This window comes from Emys orbicularis, chromosome 8 (genome assembly GCF_028017835.1).
Source record: "Emys orbicularis isolate rEmyOrb1 chromosome 8, rEmyOrb1.hap1, whole genome shotgun sequence".
In the NCBI taxonomy this organism is placed as follows: Eukaryota; Metazoa; Chordata; order Testudines; family Emydidae; genus Emys; species Emys orbicularis.
The window spans coordinates 61,253,837-61,274,746 of NC_088690.1; the positions used below are offsets into that span (position 1 = coordinate 61,253,837).

The 20,910-nt window shown below is 38.9% G+C and overlaps 1 protein-coding gene across 2 annotated transcripts in view; it reads left to right on the forward strand.

The window, feature by feature from the left end:
• The first annotated feature begins 962 nt into the window (after positions 1-962).
• The window catches only part of COP1 (COP1 E3 ubiquitin ligase), a 196,561-nt gene continuing 176,613 nt past the window's right edge, over positions 963-20,910 (forward strand). The window contains exons 1-5 of one of the 2 annotated variants that reach the window (XM_065409149.1): positions 963-1,708; positions 3,459-3,556; positions 5,726-5,802; positions 12,157-12,276; positions 14,516-14,584. In XM_065409149.1, coding sequence (XP_065265221.1) covers positions 1,665-1,708; positions 3,459-3,556; positions 5,726-5,802; positions 12,157-12,276; positions 14,516-14,584 — 408 coding nt within the window. In that variant the 5' untranslated portion in view covers positions 963-1,664. The remainder of the gene's footprint in view (positions 1,709-3,458; positions 3,557-5,725; positions 5,803-12,156; positions 12,277-14,515; positions 14,585-20,910) is intronic. The other variant, XM_065409150.1, reaches the window with a different exon arrangement.

The following is a 20,910-nucleotide window of genomic DNA, read 5'->3' on the forward strand; positions in this document are numbered from 1 at the left end:
GCCTCTATATAAATCCATGGTACACCCACATCTTGAATACTGCATGCAGATGTGGTCGCCCCATCTCAAAAAAGATATATTGGACTTGGAAAAGTTTCAGAAAAGGGCAACAAAAATGATTAGGGGTCTGGAACAGCTGCTGTATGAGGAGAGATTAATAAAATTGGGACTTTTCAGATTGGAAAAGAGAGGACTAAGGGGGATATGATAGAGGTCTATAAAATCATGACTGGTGTGGAGAAAGTAAATAAGCAAATGTTATTTACTCCTTTTCATAACACAAGAAGTGGGGGTCACCAAATGAAATTAATAGGCAGCAGGTTTAAAACAAACAAAAGGAAGTATCTTTTTACACAACGCACAGTCAACCTGTGGAGCTCCTTGCCAGAGGATGTTGTGAAGGCCAAGACTATAAGAGGGTTCAAAAAAGAACTAGATAAATTCATGGAGGATAGGTCCATGATTGGTTATTAGCCAGGGTGGGCAGGGATGGCGTCCCTAGCCTCTGTTTGCCAGAAGCTGGGAATGGGTGATGGGGGATGGATCACTTGATGATTGCCTGTTCTGTTCATTCCTCCTGGGGCACCTCGCATTGGCCACTGTCGGAAGACAGGATACTGGGCTGGATGGACCTTTGGTCTGACCCAGTATGGCCGTTCTTATGTTCTTAATCCTTTACAGTCTGTTTTAATCCTTTCTGCTCTGCTGAGACTGCACTAGCTAAAACACTAATGACCTCTTTCTGGGTAAATCCAAAAGCCTTAATTCCATCCCCATTCTCTTTGACCTGTCCAGTGCTTTTAACACCCTCAACTATTCCACTTTCCGTAATTTCTTTTCCCTTTGGGCTTTCACAGCTCCATGCTTGACTGGTCTTTTTTTTTTTTTTTTTTTTTTTGCTTCTTGGACTGCTCCTTCATAGTCTTCAGTGGTTATTTCACCTCTTCCTACTCTCTGCTGTGCCATGCAAGGTTCCATCAGCAGTTTCTTTCTGCTTTTATTCCTTTTTGTCCCTGTCTCATGCTTGCAGTCCCATCTCTGTGCTGATTATTCCAAAGTCTAATTCTTACCCCTCTGATAATATCACATTCTTTTTGACATGTCCTGCTGTCAGTTTAGAGTTTTAGCGAAACTAGAGCTTCCCTTTTTTTTGTTTTGTCATCCCTGTTCTCCTGTCCTACAATTTTGGACTCATCCTCATGACAGTCTTGTGCAGTAACTGAGCAGTGTAAAAAGAAGCAGGTTTTTGACTTTGAAACTCTTGTTTTAGACTTAGAACCTCCTGACAAGCAATGCTTTCTTTTTTTTAAAATGGCTTGTTATAAAGGTTCTGTAATTGTGTTTGAGGTTGTTTGTAACTGCTGAAAGCTCTGTGATCAGACATTGTCCTGGTTTCTAATTGTAGTAAATCGTAGATTTCACAACATCTTTCAGTGTTCACAGAATAACTGTTGAGTGTCCATTTGATCTTTAAATTGCCAAGGTGCTGTTGCTGTCTTTTTTTAATCCCTTTTACAAACAGAAAATATTCCCTCTTAATGATTGGATGGCTGCATTGAACTTTTTAACTACAATTGTTTTTTTTTCTTGTTTGCTTTTCTTACACTTAAAAGGGCACCATTTTATTTTTATTTATTTTTACTTGTAGCCCCATCTGTTTTGATATGATTGAAGAAGCATACATGACGAAATGTGGACACAGTTTCTGGTAAGATTTTATGTTAAGCAAAATGTCCGTTGATCATCCTGGTAAGATTTTGTTAAGCAAAATGTCCGTTGATCATCCTGTAAATACTTTCATTATAGTGTGGTTAGAGATTGATTTGCATTGACGCTTGGAACTTAATGTTGTTTCTTCGTCATTTTGTTTTCCTGCTTAACCCATGTTGATTGTGACTGAATTAATGGGTAAAAACAGGATTTAAGATTTAATTTTGAGACCTACTAGTCAGAGGGCTAAGGCTACGTGGCCAGAGTGAAAAATATTTGTGCTACCACATCACTTGTAACTTAAAGCACTTGTATATTGTTTATAGTATACTGTACTTATTGATAAAATATTGACTGTCAACTTTCTATTTAGTAAAGTTTTAAAAATTGTAGAGGATGTGATTTTGTTAACAAACTCCTTTTTGAGGGGAGAATTTACTTGTCACTCTTGAAACCAGGGCACCCCCCCCCCCCTTCCTTTGTCTTCAAATATCTGTTTTTTGCAAAGTTTTACTAGGAATTGCCATATTGGATCATACTCAACATCCGTCGACTGCAGTAACCTGTCTCCTGCAGTGGGTAGGGCTAGATGCTTCAGAGGAGGGCGGAAGAATCCTGCAGAAGGCAGATGTGTTATAATTTGCCCCCCGCATTAGTCCTCCTTAATGATTTGATAGGATCAGCTTGAAGCATAAAGCTTAATATCACATTTGCATTTTACATACAGTTAGAATAGAAAGAACTCTTGTGAGTTTTATCATTCTTTTGGTACATTAACTGATCTTTTAGTAACACTTAACACTACACTCATCCTACAGATTAAGTTTTGTAGTGTGGAATATACTTCCCCCCTGCAGTATTATGCTTCCAGGAGAAGTAGCTGCTGACTTCTGCAACTACGTGCCATATGCAGCATGTTGTGCTTGTTGCAAGTCCTTTGAAGTGTCCATGATACAGCACCAATCCAATAATATCAGTCCATTGTTCCAGTCGCTGATCTGAGGAGTGAGATACTACAATAGTAATGTTACAGAGATGGATGATTGTCCTTGACAGCCAGGTGCACTGTCTGATTAGTGTGTCCCTGGGTTTCCTAGCAGTGAAGCAGAAAGCCCCTTATGGCGTGACATTTATTAATCCACTCTGCTGGAAGGAAGTGGGAGAAGCTGAGACCAAAGATGCTTTGTCTGTGTTTCATTTAAAGTTACTGTGGGTGCCAGATAATCCTGTAGTCTAGGGATAATGTCGTTTACTAAGTTTTTTTTACAATTCTGGCAAAGTTACTTTATACAGACTCCAGACACTGCTATCATGTACCGGGCTTACAAAAGTGGTAAAAGCTGCCAGTCTGTGCTATGCAGAGCATTTATTGACTTCAGATGTAAGATATGGGTCTCCTGGTGGGCAAAGACACTTAGTGTATTACATACTGTCCTTCAACCTGATGTATATGCTGAGTGACGCTTCCTTAACCCAAGGCAGAAACAGGATTGTGGCCTATCCAAGTTTTGGATATGAAGCTTTAAATTGCCCTTTTGCTTTAGGACGTTACTAGTTAATATTGGAACATCCTGATATCACTCCCTTTTAGATATAGCCTTGTGCTCCATTTACAGCTGTTATCTAACAGGGCGTATGGAGCACCTCATCAAGTGCTGATATTATTTTTCTGCTGTTATCTGTACTACACTTTCATTGTGCCTTTTTCCTCATGGCCTCTAACTTGTTTTATTTCTTTCCTTGAATAGCTATAAATGTATTCATCAGAGTCTGGAGGATAACAACAGATGCCCCAAATGTAACTATGTGGTTGATAACATAGACCATCTTTACCCCAACTTTTTAGGTGAGTCTTAGGCTTAATTGTTTGCACTAGAAACACTGTCTCAGGATAAGAGTTTAGCAGTAGTAAAGACAGCCTTGCAAAATTGTCCTGTAAACTTACAATTCCAGGTACAAAATCTACTCATCAGCCCTCATGCTTGTGACTATATCCGGTGGGGCAGGGCAGGTGGTGTAAATTGACATAGCACCCCTGACGTCAATGGAGCGATGCCAATTTACATTGGGGAGGATCTGGCCCATTGTTATTGGTCTTCTATAATAAGCAAAATGAAGACCATAGATTAAATCCTTATGAACTGATTTTCTCTACCTCTTACAACATATTTTTGACTATAAGGTATTTACAAGGTGCAGTCATTGTAAGATACTAGACTGTGTGTGATACAATTTTACTTGGGGTTTAGACTTGGGTTGCATGTGTCATGAGGCACCATATGGCATGTATATCTTAATTTTCCCATGTATTTCTATCCTAATGAATCAAAATTGAAAGATTGAGGCAAGGGAAGGAAGAAAGTTGGACTAGGAAATACTGAGAAATACGTAAACTTTAGTAGTTTTGTGGGTTGAGCTGATATTTTAATTTTAAGTAAAATAACAAATGAAAGGTCACAGTGAAATGAAAACATTTCAAAAACAATTATCTCAAATCCAAAATGTATTGTTTTAAAAAATAAAGGACAATTCCTTCCCTTCCTCAGTAAGGGTTGGAACCTAGAATGATGGACTGGATATTCTTAATCATGGAACTAGTCTGTGTCGGGAGTAAAGAAGGAAACTATAGTGTTTCAGATACTTTACAAAAGAGAGGCAAGTGCATTTAGATCTGAATGGGATACCTTATATAAGGGCTTGTTTACACAGGAAAAAAATCCTGCAGTGCCTAGCACATGCTAGTTACTCTGCACTATCTCCCTGTGCGGACACTCTTACCATGCATTGAGTGCCTTTGAGCACATTAGGTTAATGCACTTTGGAAGTGCATTAAGTTAAACTGGCTGAGGGCTCTATTAGTGCACAGTAAATATGTCCACGTGGTGAGTTAGTGCAGGGTAGCTAGTGCAATTTAAATTCACACCCAAACTTACTGCACACTAATTTCCTCATGTAGACAAGCTGTAAGGCCTTTGTTCTGCAGGTTATATTTAGAGGGTGAACCCCTGTGACCCCCACAGAGCTCCACTGAATTCTTTCAGAAAAATACAACAATTGCAATTGGGTGTTTGAGATTATTTAAAAGCTTCTGTTCTATTTTTTCATGCCTTGATGTTTCATTCAGACTTTATCTTCCTGATTCACATTGACTCTCCAATACTTATGCAGCTGTGCACCTATATAAATCGTATTTCTGAGATTCTCCCCCCTCAAGAATGTGGAAAGAAGCATTCCTATTTAGAAAGTGCTCCTGTGCATGCACAAACTTCCTTTGTTACAATTCTAGACTGAAATGTGGAAATATTTTTTTGGCCATTAAAGTGAGAGAGTGAACTACTCTGATATATAAACTTTTCTTTAATAAAGCTTTTTGAGGATTTTAAAGGAGCTCGAAAGAAACGGGGGTGTTGGGTGTATGGGGAACAGGGGTTGTTAGTCAAAGAGTGAGTAGGGGGAGACTAAATCAATATGTGAAACAAAATTATACCAAAAAATAAATATTTAAAGAATATGTTGTTGTTTGGGGGCTTTTAAAATTTTTTTGGCCTGTTTGATGCTATTTGCTAATCTGCAGTGAATCAGTTACCACTTCATCTCTTTTACTCTTTTCTGATTGTACTTTACCCAGAGCTGAAACAATTAGTCTAATTAAATGATCATAGTAATTTAGAAAGATGAACTAAAGAAGTTTTGGGAACTACACCTGCCCCTTACTCCCGGTCCTGCTGTGTTTGTGTTTTTAAGGAAAAGTCTCTCCCATGTTGCTATAGGAAAGACAAAAGAGAGAAAGTGACTAGGTAGGGCGAATCAGTGAAACCGCTTGTAGATAACATTGTCAAATGTTCCCAGTAATCTGAAAAAAAATATTTTTCTCTAATCTTTCAATTAGGTTAATCTTGTTGTTACAATTAACACTTAGTAGGTAAAACAGTCTTCAAGCAGAATTTTTTTTAATGTTCGTTAAGTTACCCATCCATCTCTTGCCTTAACATGGTGTTTTCTTTCTGATTTTTAGTGAATGAGCTCATCCTCAAACAGAAGCAAAGATTTGAGGAAAAGCGATTCAAACTGGACCATTCAGTGAGTAGCACCGTATGTTTCAACTCTTCTTACTTTGTTTTTATTAATGGTCTTGGATGGGAATTGCTGCATAGCCTAGGTTAATGCAGGACAAATCTCACTATTTATGTGAAGGGAAGAGTTTACTTTAAGGGGAATAAACCTATATCCGTAGCTTTGGATCACAGCAGCCATGTTCATTCTGGCTGTTCCTTCTCTGCCTTCCATCATGAATGTAGAAGCAAGCAGTTGTCCTACTTTAGATGTCATCAGACATACTTAATAGTAGGGCTGTTGATTAATCGCAGTTAACTCACATGATTTAACTAAAAAAAATTAATCACCGTTTTAATCACACTGTTAAACAATAGAATACCAATTTAATATATTTCAATAATTTGGATGCTTTTGTACATTTTCAAATATTTGATTTCAGTTTACAACACAGAATACAAAGTGTATGGTGCTCACTTTATATTTTTTTACGAATATTTGCACTGTAAAAATGATAAACAAAAGAAATAGTATTTTTCAGTTCACCTCATACAAGTACTCTAGTGCAATCTCTTTATCGTGAGAGTGCAACTTACAAATGCAGATTTTTTTTGTTTTGTTTTTGAGTGAAATTATATAACAATGTGAAACTTTAGAGCCTACATGTCCACTCAGTCCTTTCTTGTTCAGCTAATTGCTCAGGTGTGGAGCATGTTTTCAGAAGTCTTAAAAGAGCAACAGTCCGATGCGGAAACTACAGAACCCGAATCACCAAAAAAGAAAATCAACCTTTTGTGGGTGGCATCTTGCTCGGACGATGAAAATGAACATGTCAGTCTGCACTGCTTTGGATCGTTATCGAGCAGAACCTGTCATCAGCATGGAAGCATGTCCTCTGGAATGGTGGTTGAAGCATGAAGGGACATCTGGCATGTAAATATCTTGTCATGCCGGCTACAACAGTGCCATGCGAACGCCTGTTCTCATTTTCAGGTGATGTAAACAAGAAGCGGGCAGCATTATCTCCCATAAATGTAAACAAACTTGTTTGTCTGAGTGTTTGGCTGAACAAGAAGTAGGACTGACTGGACTTGTAGGCTCTAAAGTTTTACATTGTTTTGTTTTTGAATGCAGTTTTTTTTTTTTTTACATAATTCTACATTTGTAAGTTCAACTTTCATGATAAAGCAGTTGCACTACAGTACTTGTATTAGGTGAATTGAAAAATATAATTTCTTTTGTTTTTTTACAGTACAAATATTTGTAATAAAACATAAATATAAAGTGAGCACCATACACTTTGTATTCTGTGTTCTAATTGAAATAAATATATTTGAAAATGTAGAAAACATCCAAAAATATTTAAAAGGTATTCTATTGTTTAACAAAGCGATTAATTGATTGATTTTTTTGATCATGTGATTAATAGAGGTTGGGAAGTTACCTGAAAAAAAGCATACTCGTCAAAAGGGAATAATCAGGCATTTGTTGTTGGAAATTGTAGCTATGCTGAGACTGATAGCAAGTTTGTGGCACCAATCAACTAATACATATGATCGCGCCAGCCATAAAAGGGTAAGGAAATCTTTTGGAGCATTGAAATCCTGGCTCTAATCCCAGGTAAAATGACCTGGTTCCATTCTAGATATTGTTTGTGTCACAAAATGAGAATGCAGTTTAGCATAATGAGTAGTTTCTGCTGATTAGAGTCCCTGGACTGGAATAGTGTAGAGGATCTGGTGTGTTAGGACCAGAATGTATACACAGAGCTGTTGGGCAGGAAACTTGAAAAACATCAGCCTGCACTGTGCCTGACTTCATTCAGTTCTTATCACTCCCTCATTTATGTATTGTATAAATCAGTTTAGAAAGCAATATTACAAGGCATGAAACTCATGTTTTTCCTTCAGTCAGTGAAGGAGAACAACTAGCCTTCCACTGAGGTAGCTTGAGCTTCGGGACTGTGTTGTACAAATGACTGCTTTTAGTAATTAGGTGGTAAGAAAAGTATAACTAAGGCTAACAGATGTATTCACAACTAGCTTTTCATCATGGGACTCCCCATTTAATATGTTTCAAAACTTGCACCTGTGTAACCCACACTCTCCATGATGCTTCTGTGCACATCTGTATCCCGCTCCAGGGTGCAATCCAGACTAGTGAAGGGTTGTGTCACCACCTGCCTTGCAATCTTGGGTGTTTTGCTGCTGTAGCTCCCAACCTGGACTGCTCCCAAATAGCCAAACAGCATGCAGGTCACACCCTGCGTGTCTGTATATAGCTGCGGTCTGCCAGCAACACTCCAGTCACGCTCTGGCTTCCAGCAGCATTGGTTATAACTTTCAGGGTGACCCCAGCACACTCCAGTCCCAAATTTCCCCAAATACGTGTATTATGCACTGTTCAGCCTTCTCCTGGACAGTTCAGATATTAGAGGTCTGTTGCCCCTGTGTGGGGGTCAGTATGCAACAGATTGGGTAACTCCAGTTAAAGTAGCAAACAGTTCAATTTAAACACAGTACTGGATTAATTTTAATGGGGGGGGAGGGGGGAGTATTTAACTACGAAGAGATTTTAAGTGAGTACAAGTGTAAGGCATTAAAGTCAGAAATGGCTACAAGAGAAATAAAGATAATACTCTTTCTAGTAACTAAACTTAACAAACTAAACTTGATTCAAGGTAAAATCCTTACCACATGTTCCCAGCAACACTGCTGATCAAATTCTCAAGTCAGGATGTTCCTTCCCCCCTCCCCTCCCCAAGTCAAAAGGCTGGTTCCTTTGTTGTATTAGGTGGGGAAAAAAAGGAGAGGGAGAGATCTGTGTTTTTGCCCCTCATTGCTGTAATCCAGTCACCCTTTGTAGTGGATTCTTCTGAGGATTACCCCCAAAGCAAAGTTTATTTAAACCATAAAGAATGTGATGTGGAGTCTGGGGGTGAAGGTGGCCCCATGCTTGCTCTTCTTCCATGTGTATGCTGAAATGTAGATTTGCCTTGCCTCCTTCTTGCTGTCTTAGGGACCCTGTTTACTAAATCAGTGTTAATTGAGGTAAACACGTATTCCTTTGTTTAGGACAGACTTGTTTAATCACTCCTGCCTAGTCAGGGCTGTGTCAGTTGAACATGTGCTACCAACATCATGCAGGGGGAATTCTTAACTTTACATATAATGTTACTACATACATTTCACAATGATATTGGCCAATGAGTTATTTTTCAAATGACACCTCACAAAGCATATTTTGTACAAAGTTTATTACACTGTGTATGTTATGAATACAGGGGTGCATTTAGTCAGAATCTCTCTCCTCTTATTTTCCCTTAGGAATTTGTCCTGCTCCCTATTGATAGCACACTTATGAGAAACACACCACTAGGTTCTTCTACGATACAGATAACTATCATGGAAACTTACTGTCATGAGTGTATTCCAAAAATACTCATGTTTACATTTTGGCAGCAAATAAAAATACCTACTAGACACTTGTATACTAACAAACTTTATGTATGTTTGCTTTCTTTGTTCTAAATTTGCATTTTCAATGTTGAGAAGAAATTCAAGTTGCATTTAAAAAAAATAAAAGTGAAACCTGCACTACAGAAACCTGTAGGGAGTTCTTGCTTAATTAAAAGACCATGTTGAAGTATCCCCAAGTCTTCCTGTCCAGTTGAATTGGACCTTCAGCTAAAAGCACCTGTACTAGCTAAACGATTTTGCCCAGTCCCTTTAATAATTGTTTAAAGCAAGTATAATAATGTATACAATAAGCAAATGTGGCATCTTTATCCATACTACATGTGAATCCTGCACCTCAAGGAGCTGACTTATTTCTTTTAAAATGTGTATTCCTCATTTTATTGGAATGTTTTCCCTAAATTTGCTTATTCAGCCTGATGTACCCATTTAGCAATGTGGAGATTATTTTTGATTTCTGCAGAATTCTGTTTTCCTCTAAGACTAGCCCTTCTTATAATTACACCTCTACCCTGATATAACGCGACCCGCTATAACACTAATTCGGATATAACGCAGTAAAGCGGCACTCTGGGGGGGCGGGGCTGCACGCTCCGGCTGATCAAAGCAAGTTCAATATAACGCGGTTTCACCTATAACACGGTAAGATTTTTTTGGCTCCCGAGGACAGCGTTATATCGGGGTAGAGGGATATGCCCTTTTTTAAGGTGGTCTCAATAAAAATTCTTGGATCTTCAAAGATATCACTAATTTTAAATTTACAAGTATTCTGAAATATTTTGTCCAAAATAAACTTTGCATGGGGCAATGTCAAATGAGAAAAAAAAATGTTTTCTGTAACTCAAACATTTATTCTGTTCTTCCTATTTTTTCCATTCTTACTGGAATCCAGCATGTGTTAGAAGATATTTCAGGTTGTATTAGTTTGTTTCAAATCAAATGGACTTGTTTTAACATTACATAACTATTTCCAGTAGTTTAGTGCCAGATTAAAATTGAGATCTTTTGTATTCATGATTTCCTTAAACTATCTACTAAGCATTTTATAAAAGGAAATACAGTTGTATGTGGATGACACTCATTTTTTTTTTTTCGTATGGCTAAAATTTTTGGGTTGAGCAGGTTATTTACAACACTTCTAATTTAAATGTAGTTTATTCTTTGACTTTCTGAGGTGTAAGTATTGTCAATTTATTTCTAAACCAAAGATTTTTGGTTGTTGAAACACTTAAAAAATTATTTCTCACGTCAGTTAATTGCACTGACAACATTTTTTTTTTAATTTGAAAACTGGATTGTCCCATATGGAAATAGTTGTACGTAGAAATGGATTAACCACAGTGTAAAGAATTGTTGCTGCTGTCCAAATTGCCCGAATTATTAAAATATGGATGACTTAAAAGTGCTGAAATAGGATCATGTTTATTTCACACACACATACCCTCTCCTAACCCTACAAGCCACCTATTAGGAGTTATTTCAACTTTTTCTATTGTATTAAAATCCAATGTGTTTCAGCATGAGAGAATTGTGAAGGAGAAATGGAACCTATCGCTTCAGAAATGAACATCTTGAAATGAAAGTGTGCTTTTCTTTACTTGATAAATGTAGTATATTCTTGTTACATTACTCATACTTGGTGCTGTAACGCACACATGCCATAGCAAAACAATAAACTTTGCTTATCCACAATATTGGGTTGTTTACCGCTTTTATCCCCAGTCCTGTGAACGCATATGCTTAACTGAAAATGCGTGAGTAGTCAATAAATGAAAATCGGAGAACTTTCACCAATCTCTTAGATCCTGCAGCGTAACAAAACATCTTGAATTATCGAGTCAGTCCTATCTAGGTCAGTTTTTAATCTGGCTTTGTTTCTTAGTGAGAGCTAAAGATATTTCTCTACTTGTTTTGCCAATTCCTGAAGTTGTTAATGGCACCAGACTTGTGGTAAACACACAGGTTGTTACCCGGGGTTCTTTCAAGAAATAAATCGGGAGACATGGCCATCCAACCGATAGATGGCTGGCACAAACAGGACAACACGAGTGCTTTCTCTTAAAGCTAAACTTTACTTAGACTCAAGCACTTACACATGCAACAAGATTAGTAAAACACCCCCAACCCCTGATAATTACCAAAGCTGAGCGTGGCTCTCGAGGTGCACAGTGGCAGCCCGTCTGCCGGTGGGGAACACAAGATGCATCCAGAGGGAGAGACCAGTCCTGAAGAGTCCCCACACGAGTCCCCCATCTCAAGCTTTCCCCCCTTATTTATACATTAGTAATAGAATGACATCTCCCTTAAAGAAAACTTGTTAAGCAAGCAGTTCCAATGGGCAAGCAAAGAGGTTCCTTCTGATTATTGATTAACCAGGTGTGGGATTTTCCAGAGCTTGCAGCCTTGAGACCCCAATAGACATTCCTGGGGGTACATCCTGCTCTTTTAAAATGCATGTATCAGCAACTTCAACACAATTCTTATCAGGAAGGATGCGGGGTCAAGCTGCCCTTTCCATGGCACCCAAAACCCCCGCCCCTCCTGCCTTGGTCAAGCTGCATGGCCATTTTACAGCCTGCTGACTAGGTTGCTTTTTAACAATAAGCCATAGTGGTTTCAAGCACTTTACTGGTTTGCCAAAGTCTCCCTGTACAAGGTCTACCTTACAGCTCTACCCTAGCATAGGGTAGTTCATCAAACTACTTCCGCTACGAGATAAGTTGTATCACGCCCCAGCAACATCACAGGATAAATAACTGTTTCCTATACCTTTTTGGGAATTCTTCTTTTTGAAAACTACTTTGTTGTGTACTTTACAAAGGATGAAATACTGCAATACTAGTTTAAATATCTTATGTCAAATAACTCTGACTGGTATTTACCTTCTCTTCCTCTGCTCTCTTGTCCTTTTTTTTAGAATGGACACAGATGGCAGATATTTCAAGACTTATTGGGAACTGATCAAGATAACCTTGACTTGGCCAATGTTAACTTGATGTTGGAGCTGCTTGTGCAAAAGAAGAAGCAGTTGGAGGCAGTAAGGAGCTTTTCTTGTCTTATTTCATTTACTAATAAATTGTGATTAATCACAGGCATCTTCCTTCCAAAAAGATTTCCTTGTTTCTGCAATGGAATCATAATGCAGAATTAATCTTAGGGTTTTCTATAGGATCCCATTGCTTTAGTATTGAGCGCTTCTCCATCTCACTGACTTTCATGACTGCAACCTATGTCCAGTATTGGAGTATGATGCAATAAACATTTATTTATGCTCTCACTTGAGGCAGGATCATGCTGAAGGGAAAGCTGAGAGAAAATTTCAGTGGGAAAGGGAATACAGCAAGTGGCAGTTAGAGTACACTGTCTTTCTTTGATATAATTAGACATTTGCTAAGTGAACATTTCACTTCAAAGTATGTAAAATTTGAGGATCTAACTAAACAATAACTCTATAAGGGGAAGTTCCATATGTTTACTAATTTATTTGCACCTTGAAGGAGTTACTGTGAAACATGAGATTTTTAGCTCTTACAGCTCCCAATGTGAAGCCAAGAGAATTTATGAGCGATCAGCATCTCTGAAAATCAGGACCTTTTCTTTTTTATGCTTAAAGGAAAACTGTAGTTGTCTTGCATATCATAGCAGTATGAATGTTTATAAGGTACAAAGCAGTCTGTCACTATGAATAAACTGAAGTCTATTTGTTTTTGTATAATGTTGTTATAATTGGTATTTGAGTATAATTCTGGAGCTGGCTATCTTGCTGGAAAATGATCGGCTGAAACCAACAATGTGAGAGGAGACAGGCCTAATGCAACCCAGTCGATGAAGAAGTGTGTGTAAGAGGGGAAGTGGTCTAATATTGGACGTGGAATTAGCTGGCAGTTGATACATGGATGGGCAGACTTTATGCCAGTGGCATGTACATTAGAACAAAATAATTTTTAATTAAGAACTCTTGGAGGCTTTCAGGATCAATTAAGTCATAATCTTTTTGCTCGGTTCCTGTAGGGAAAAGAAATACACTAAAATAAAATCCCTTTTACATTTCTGGTAACAAAATTGCTATATTAAATGTAAAAGAGGTCTTTTAATCAGATTGTGTGGGGATTTACACGTATACTTTCCTGTGTATATAGGACAGACCCCTTGGGGGTATTGTTTAAAGTTCTCCATTGGGCTGGGGTCAGACTTCATAGTAAATCTGTTTTCTTCTGGAAGTCTTGGAATGACACACGTGAAACACATCAGGTTATCACCACAAATATGATTGAGCAGAGAGCTTTGAAATGGAGAGCTGATATCCTGTTCAGTTATAAGACTATCATCTTCAGAATAGAAGCATCATCTAGTTGTTGGAATAGTAATGCTTCACTTACACTTTTGGAGGTACCCATTCCGATTTAAAAACTGAAAGTGTTCCTCTGTAAATTTTACCTACCTCCTTTTCTGGTTATTATGGAACCATCTTACAATAGCAAAAGAACCAGACCAGAAAAGTAGTTTATCCCATCCTTCTCAGCTGTTTTTCCCCCATAATGGATCCCTGATGCCCTTTCCCCCGGCCCACCTTTGAGCTCATACTCAGTCCTACTGTAAATGAGTTTTTCTAAGATCTGTGCAAATTGCTCTTCCATATGCCAGTCTAGTATTAGTGCTGCACTGATGTTGGGAGTAGAGAGAGAGAATCTACATTCCTGTTTCCTTCTTGCCTCCTCAAGGTTCTGGTCATTGCAAAGAAAAACGTAAAGAATTAATTTATTTGGGAAACGGAAACACCTCTTTCCCTTTCCCAAAACAGTTAATCTTCACTAGCAAATTTATTTTCCGTTACAGAAGCTCTTTTTGTGCTTCTGTGAAATGTTCATTTGGGGAAAGGGTTGTCATTTTCTGAAACCAAATTATTCCACTTGAGCATGTTGATTGATTAGAGGTGAAAGCTCAAGATCTGCCAACAGTGGAAGATGAGCACCCTTTGTTCCAAAAGGGTCTGAAATCACTCCAACTGGGATGAGAATGAAAAATGTGCTTTGCCTATTAACTACTTGTAATACACAAAAGGAGAATATTTGTGTAATATAATGTAAAACTTTGCCATGTGCCAACCAGAACTTTGAAACCTAGAAGCAAAGCAAAACCACCTTACTTGTAATTGTGACTTAATGTGCTGCTCCTTTCCCCTACTTCTAAATGAAAGTGATTTGTTTCCATGCCTGCTGTGAATTATGCATTAAATTAATCTACCTTTTCTCTTTAAATTTAATTTTCTGTTACAGGAGTCCCATGCTGCTCAACTACAGATCCTTATGGAATTCCTCAAGGTTGCCAGGAGAAATAAAAGAGAGGTAGCAGATTTTGTTTTTGTTTTTGCTAGTGGGTGAGGCCTTTTCCATCTTTTTAAAAAAAAAAAAAAAAAAAAAAAAAGAAAAATAGGTCAGCCTGAAATGATCTCCTCACTGAGAAGAAAATTCTCAGCTGCCCAGGGGTATTTGAAATACACCTCTACCCTGATATAACACAACCCGATATAACACGAATTTGGATATAACACGGTAAAGCAGTGCTCGGGGGGGCTGCGCACTCCAGCAAATCAAAGCAAGTTCGATATAACGCTGTTTCACCTATAACGCGGTAAGATTTTTTGGCTCCAGAGGACAGCGTTATATCGGGGTAGAGGTGTACCTGGATTTCAAGGAGAATAGATCAGTTTAAATACGACAGCTTTGGTCTTTAACCTACATTGCCTTTTTGTTTCATATTGTGGTTTGCATACATGTGGAGAGGGGAAATTGTAAAGGAAAGAGTCCGTGCTGGCAACTTGTGGCAAATTCTTGAAACAAGATGCAAGTGTGAGGGGAAAATGGAAAGTGAGGGAGTGAAGGCTGGTAGGCACCTTTTAAAATTGTTTCCAAAATGTATCAAAAATGTCAATGTTTTCAGGATCTGGAAGAATGTTAATTTCACTCAGTCACAGTACCAAATGGGGATAAGTTACAAAAATCAGTAAGAACAAAGAATTAATATAAAGGCACTCAAGATGTGGTGTTTTTTTTTTTTTTTTTTTTTTTTAAATGGGCAGAAAATAACAAAATGAGATTAAAATAGGAAAAATAAAAGGAAGGTAATACAGCACAGAAAAAATCCAAAACACGAATAATCAAAAGTGTGGGAAGAGGGACTTAAAAAGTAATAATGCCAAAATGGAACAAGAGACATGGAGGTGATGGTGGACAGAAAATTGGCTCTTCTACCAACATACAGCATTACAAACTCGTATTTCATGTGGATTCTCCCCCCCCCCCCTTTTGGGGGGGGGGGGGGAGAGAGTTGATGTGTAGGTATCATGTCCAAAACCATGGAAGTGGTGGTTCCATTTGTAATGAAACTGCACCTGGAATATTATACAATGCTGCGAACCTTAGTATCAGAAATATACCAACCAATTGGAAAGAATTGCAATAAAAAGTCTCCAAAATGGCTGGGGATCTGGAGGGCCTGATTTTTGATGAAAGATTTAAAGTAGAACATGTATACCTTTGCTGTTTGACTAGTGAGGGGGGCAACAAGAGTGCAAGCCTAAAGTATTTGCAGGCTGTAAATACCAATGATAGTAGAGGAACTGTCCAGAGTGGCCAAGCAAGTTATAAGGCCTGATCCAAAGCCCATTGAAGTTGATGGCACTCTTCAGTAGATAAGGCCCCTGGGGAGGAGTAATGGGATGGAACCGAGACAGAGAAATTTAGGTGCAATATCAGGAATAATTTCTTAAATACAGGGTTTATTAGACTAGGAGTAACTTCCAATATGAAATGGTGAAAGCACTATGATTTACATAGTTTAAAACTAGCTTCTAACAGACTGCAGTTCTGCATTGGTTGGGCATGGTCTTCGATAACCCTAATGGATCTCTTCCCTCTCTATTTTCTGTACTTTATAAAGCATCCACCTTGTAGTTCTTAACCCTGCTTCTCTTAAACATTTTAATGCACAATTTAAAAGAAGGAAGGGTAAAAAACTTTGCTCAGAGAAGTATGTTCATTTTGGGTGGTAGTAGAACTTGGATTGGTTTGTTCATGTGTTTAGCACCTATCTTAGTATTCAGTTAGGGTGACCAGATGTCCCGATTTTATAGGGACAGTCCCCATATTTGGGGATTTTTCTTAAATAGGTACTGATTACCTCCCACCCCCGTCCAGATTTTTTCACATTTGCTATCTGGCCCCCCTATCTTCAGTATCTCTGCTTTCATCTTAAATAAACAAAAATCTCTAGCTGTTACGGTTGTGAAGAAGACTTCAAAAATTTGAATCAAGATAGGTCTTCACTGCAAAGTTAACTTGGCTCTTACTCTGGCATTACCCCGCTCCCCTCCCATCCACACACATAATCCTTTCACCTGAGTTTGATGCTTTCAACTCAGGCTAGTTGGTTTGTCTGTGGCTGAAGGCTAAAACCTGAGTGAGGCTTCCATTTGTATGCCCAGAAGGACAAACAAGTTCTCCCAAAAGAATCAGAGCGGCTCAGCTTGCAGCAGTACAAAGAATTTCTAGCAATGCACCCGGGTGAGTGCGGCACCAGTGAAGACACCGTAATTCTAGTATTGTTTTGCACTGTGGCTGCTCATTCCCAGCTGAGGCTAACCTTGCGTGCTGGTCACCTGAGTTAACTTTGCAGTGGAGACATGCCTCTAGTGCAGGGGTGGGTAAACTACGGCCCGTGGGCCGCATCCGGCCCACCAGCCGTTTTAATCTGGCCCTCGAGCTCCCGCTGGGGAGCGGGTTCTGGGGCTTGCCCCGCTCTGTGCGGCTCCCGCCGGGGAGCAGGGTCGGGGGCTGCTCCGCACGGCTCCCGGAAGCAGCGGCCCCTATGCATAGGGGCAGCCAGGGGGCTCCGCTCCGCATGCTGCCCCTGCCCCAAGCGCCACGCTCGCAGCTCCCAATGGCTGGGAACTGTGGCCAGTGGGAGCTGCAGGGGCGGCGCCTGCGGATGTGGCGGCGCGCAGCAGAGTTGCCTGGCTGCGCCTCTGCATAGGAGCCGGAGGGGGACATGCTGCTGCTGCTTCCAGAAGCTCCTTGAGGTAAGTGCTGCCTGGAGCCTGCATCCCTGAGCTACTCCTCCCTGTGCCCCAATCCCCTACCCCAGCCTTGATCCCCCTCTGAACCCCTTGGTCCCAGCCCAAGCACCCTCCTGCACCCCAAACCCCTCATCCCCAGCCCCACCCCAGAGCCTGCATCCCGAGCCAGAGCCATCACCCCATGAGAGGTGAGGGTCCCAGAGCCTGGGCTCCAGCCTGAGATCAAACATTTACACTGCAGTTTTACAACCCCACAAGCCCAAGTTAGCTGACATAGGCCAGCTGCGGGTGTCTAATTGCAGCATAGATGTACCCGAAGAGCAAGTTGGGTTAGAAAAGCTCTTTTTCTGTAGAGTGGCAAGTGTCTGTTTTGATTTTTTGGCATAATTTGATATTCCTTTAAGATACTATATTGTTTGGAAGCGACATTTCCTAACCTGCTGCAGTACATTATTATTACAGGATTTTCTAAACAGAGTTTGATATTTTTACATAACACTTGTGTTGCAGTTCCTAGACAAGCTAGATAAATTCCTTGTCTGATACTGTGCGCTTGATAAGCTCCCAGAGTGAATTTACCTGTGCCATTCTGGATACTAGCATATTCAAAGTACATAATAAACAGCTACAGCCCTAGTTGCAAGGAGACTGGAACAAGTTATATGCCTATAAGGTGGTTGGAATAACATGTATTGTAAACTACCAAATAGGTTAGATCCTATTACTTTTCAAACTATAAGTCCTAAGATTCTTACTGACTTTTTATTCTGTTACTTTGTAAAAATAGCTTCTTGGAATTCTATATTCAGAGTCTCTTGATGGCTCCAGATAAGATTGGCTCAGTTTGAGTTTATAAAATTTTTTTTCCAACTCCTAAAACTGAAAACTCAGCCTGGATTCAGAACATCGAGCTCCATACTTTTGGGCTCTCACATCACCAACAATAAAAATCACAAATTCTAATTGCAGAATAACTGTGTGTGAGCCAGCATAGAATCCATCTCTGTCTTAGTTGTGTTGGGTCTGAAATAGAAATAGAAATAAATAATAAAGCTTTTATTTTGGTCAGAAAAGTAACCAAATGCTCCTGGATGCTCTTAAGGAGAAGGTCTATAGTTATAAGAAGATGCTACACCTCTACCCGGATATAACGCGACCCGATATAACACGAATTCGGATATAACACGGTAAAGCCGTGCTCCGGGGGGGCGCACTCCGGCGGATCAAAGCAAGTTGGATATAACGCAGTTTCACCTATAACGCGGTAAGATTTTTTGGCTCCCGAGGACAGCGTTATATCGGGGTAGAGGTGTACTTTTATGTACTTGCACTTTGGAGCAGAACATGACTCAGTTCTTAAGTTGAAAAAACATCTTTCAATTTCATGTTCATTGGTCCTCTAAAAGGGAAATGTAAGTTGTAGCAATTGCAGAAGAATCTCCCATTAGAGTTCCTTGTTTTCACATGCTAGTAATTTTCTAAAACACTGATCTTTTGGGGCTGAAGTTATCCGTGCATGGTTTCTTCACAAAGATTTTTTTTTTTTTTTTTTTTTTAATTTGAGCAAAATCCTTTTGAGTTTGGAAACATGGTGCAAAAATAACTTTCCTCGTGTAATTAAAATATTCTAACCACCTTTCCTTGGAAAAAAATCCTAATGGCTTAAGTTTAAAACTCATGGATACCAATGGCTTTTAAACAAAGCAGAAGTACAACTTCTTTGAAAAGTATGTATTAATCATTCATAATAGAAAATCTATTTGTGTGCAGTGCAAATTTAACATGGACATGTGTTTTCCATATGTGTGCATAGTTAATTAAGTGTACACTTCTTAGTTCCTTGATCCGACAATCTCTTCTGCTGAAAAAGGTGTAGAGCAAGGGGCTTGCTAAGGTCAAGCTAAACAGCTCTGGAATATTTTTTAGCTTTTCTTTTTTTTAAAAAAAAAAAAGGGAAAACAAATGCAAAACCCAGTTACAGTTGCACAGTTAAAATAACAATGTTAAAAGTTAAGGTTTCACAACAGCATTGTTAACTCAGCCACATTGCGCAAATGCAATTTTTTTTTTGGTCTGGTTTAATTTAATTTAATTTTAGATATATATATTTTTTTAAAAAAATCACACATTGTCTCATGGTGTATTTACATATGTTTAATTTAAAAACATTTCTAAAATTAGTTGGCCAGTGTCATTTACAACAAAAGGAAAAAATCTCTCAACTGTACACTTAACTATAAAGAAAGAGCTTACCAGTTGCTCCTTAGACAGATTCCAGTGATTTTCACTTTTATGAAGGCCACCAAACTTCGGAACGATTATGTCCCAAGTCTTGTCATCTGCAGAAAATGTTTTGACCCCATATATCCAAATGTAGGATCTATGGGTGTGAGCGCATTAGTTTATCTCAAGTGTCCTATTTGTGCATAGGGAAAGAGGTCTATTGATATCTGTATCCTAGAACATAGCTTGTGGAGCTCTAACATAAATATTGTTTTTCATCTTTATTGAAATTTGTGAATTTTTTCTAATAGCATACTCTTAATGCTGCATTAAGTCTCTTGCATTTAATTAATGAGGCCTCTTATTCCATGTCATGTGATGAGTATTATTTTTCAGCAGGTGAGTATCCCAGAGGAGCAGAGTAATCCTGAAGTGTTGCACAGCTTTGCTCTGCTGAAATTGCCTGTTCAGTATTTCAGAATAGTTATCCTTCTGCCTCATCAGTATGTCTCAAACTTTTTGTTCCTTCCCTATAATGAAGATGTGAAATTGTAGAAATAAGGATACTTAGTGTGGGATAATCGCAAGGAATTAGAAGCATGAATTCTCCAGGGTTGCGATTAGCTCTTGCTAATCACTTTACCTGTCAAACCTTATTGCTTAGTATCTACACACATGGACAGGATAATGAGTAGGCAAGGGGAGGTGACAAAGCTAGAGATCAATCATTCTTCCATTGTGTCACACATTCTTGATTACATTCCAAGACTCCTGAGGATTTATAGTTGTTGTAGGACTTTCCTAGCCTCTGTCTTTAAAAACTCAGTTATTTAAGCTTCTTTACATATCAAGCTTTTTAATAAGGGACGTTAGAACTGAATTAGATGACAGTAAGCCTAGAAAATTGCTAGTATGTAGGGAACAAAATGAGACTTTAATCTATTATGTATTCATTGATACATGTGTCTGACTCACTTTGTTTTGGTAGGTTTTTTGCTCAAATGAAAAAGTGGTGATGCTGTCTCGTACTAAAAGGGACCTTATTGGACTCATGTACTTTTGATAGTGCTTGGAGTTCAATACCTTTGTAATATAATTTTTATAATAGTACTCAGTTATGTTGTTAATAGAACCAAAACTAAAGTCTCATATTAACTGTTTCTACTATGGTTTTCTCTGTGCTGCATGGACTTGGAGGCAGAGCCAGATTGGGATAGAATTGGCTCCACCCATTTCAGGATACAGCCAGTTCTGTTCCCATAGACTTGCGGGCATCCCTGGTTTTTTTTGCAGAGCATAGGGATTTTCTCCTCCACAGCTAGCAGCAATTTTCCCCCTCAGGGAGACCACAAAATAGAATGGGGTGGGCAGACT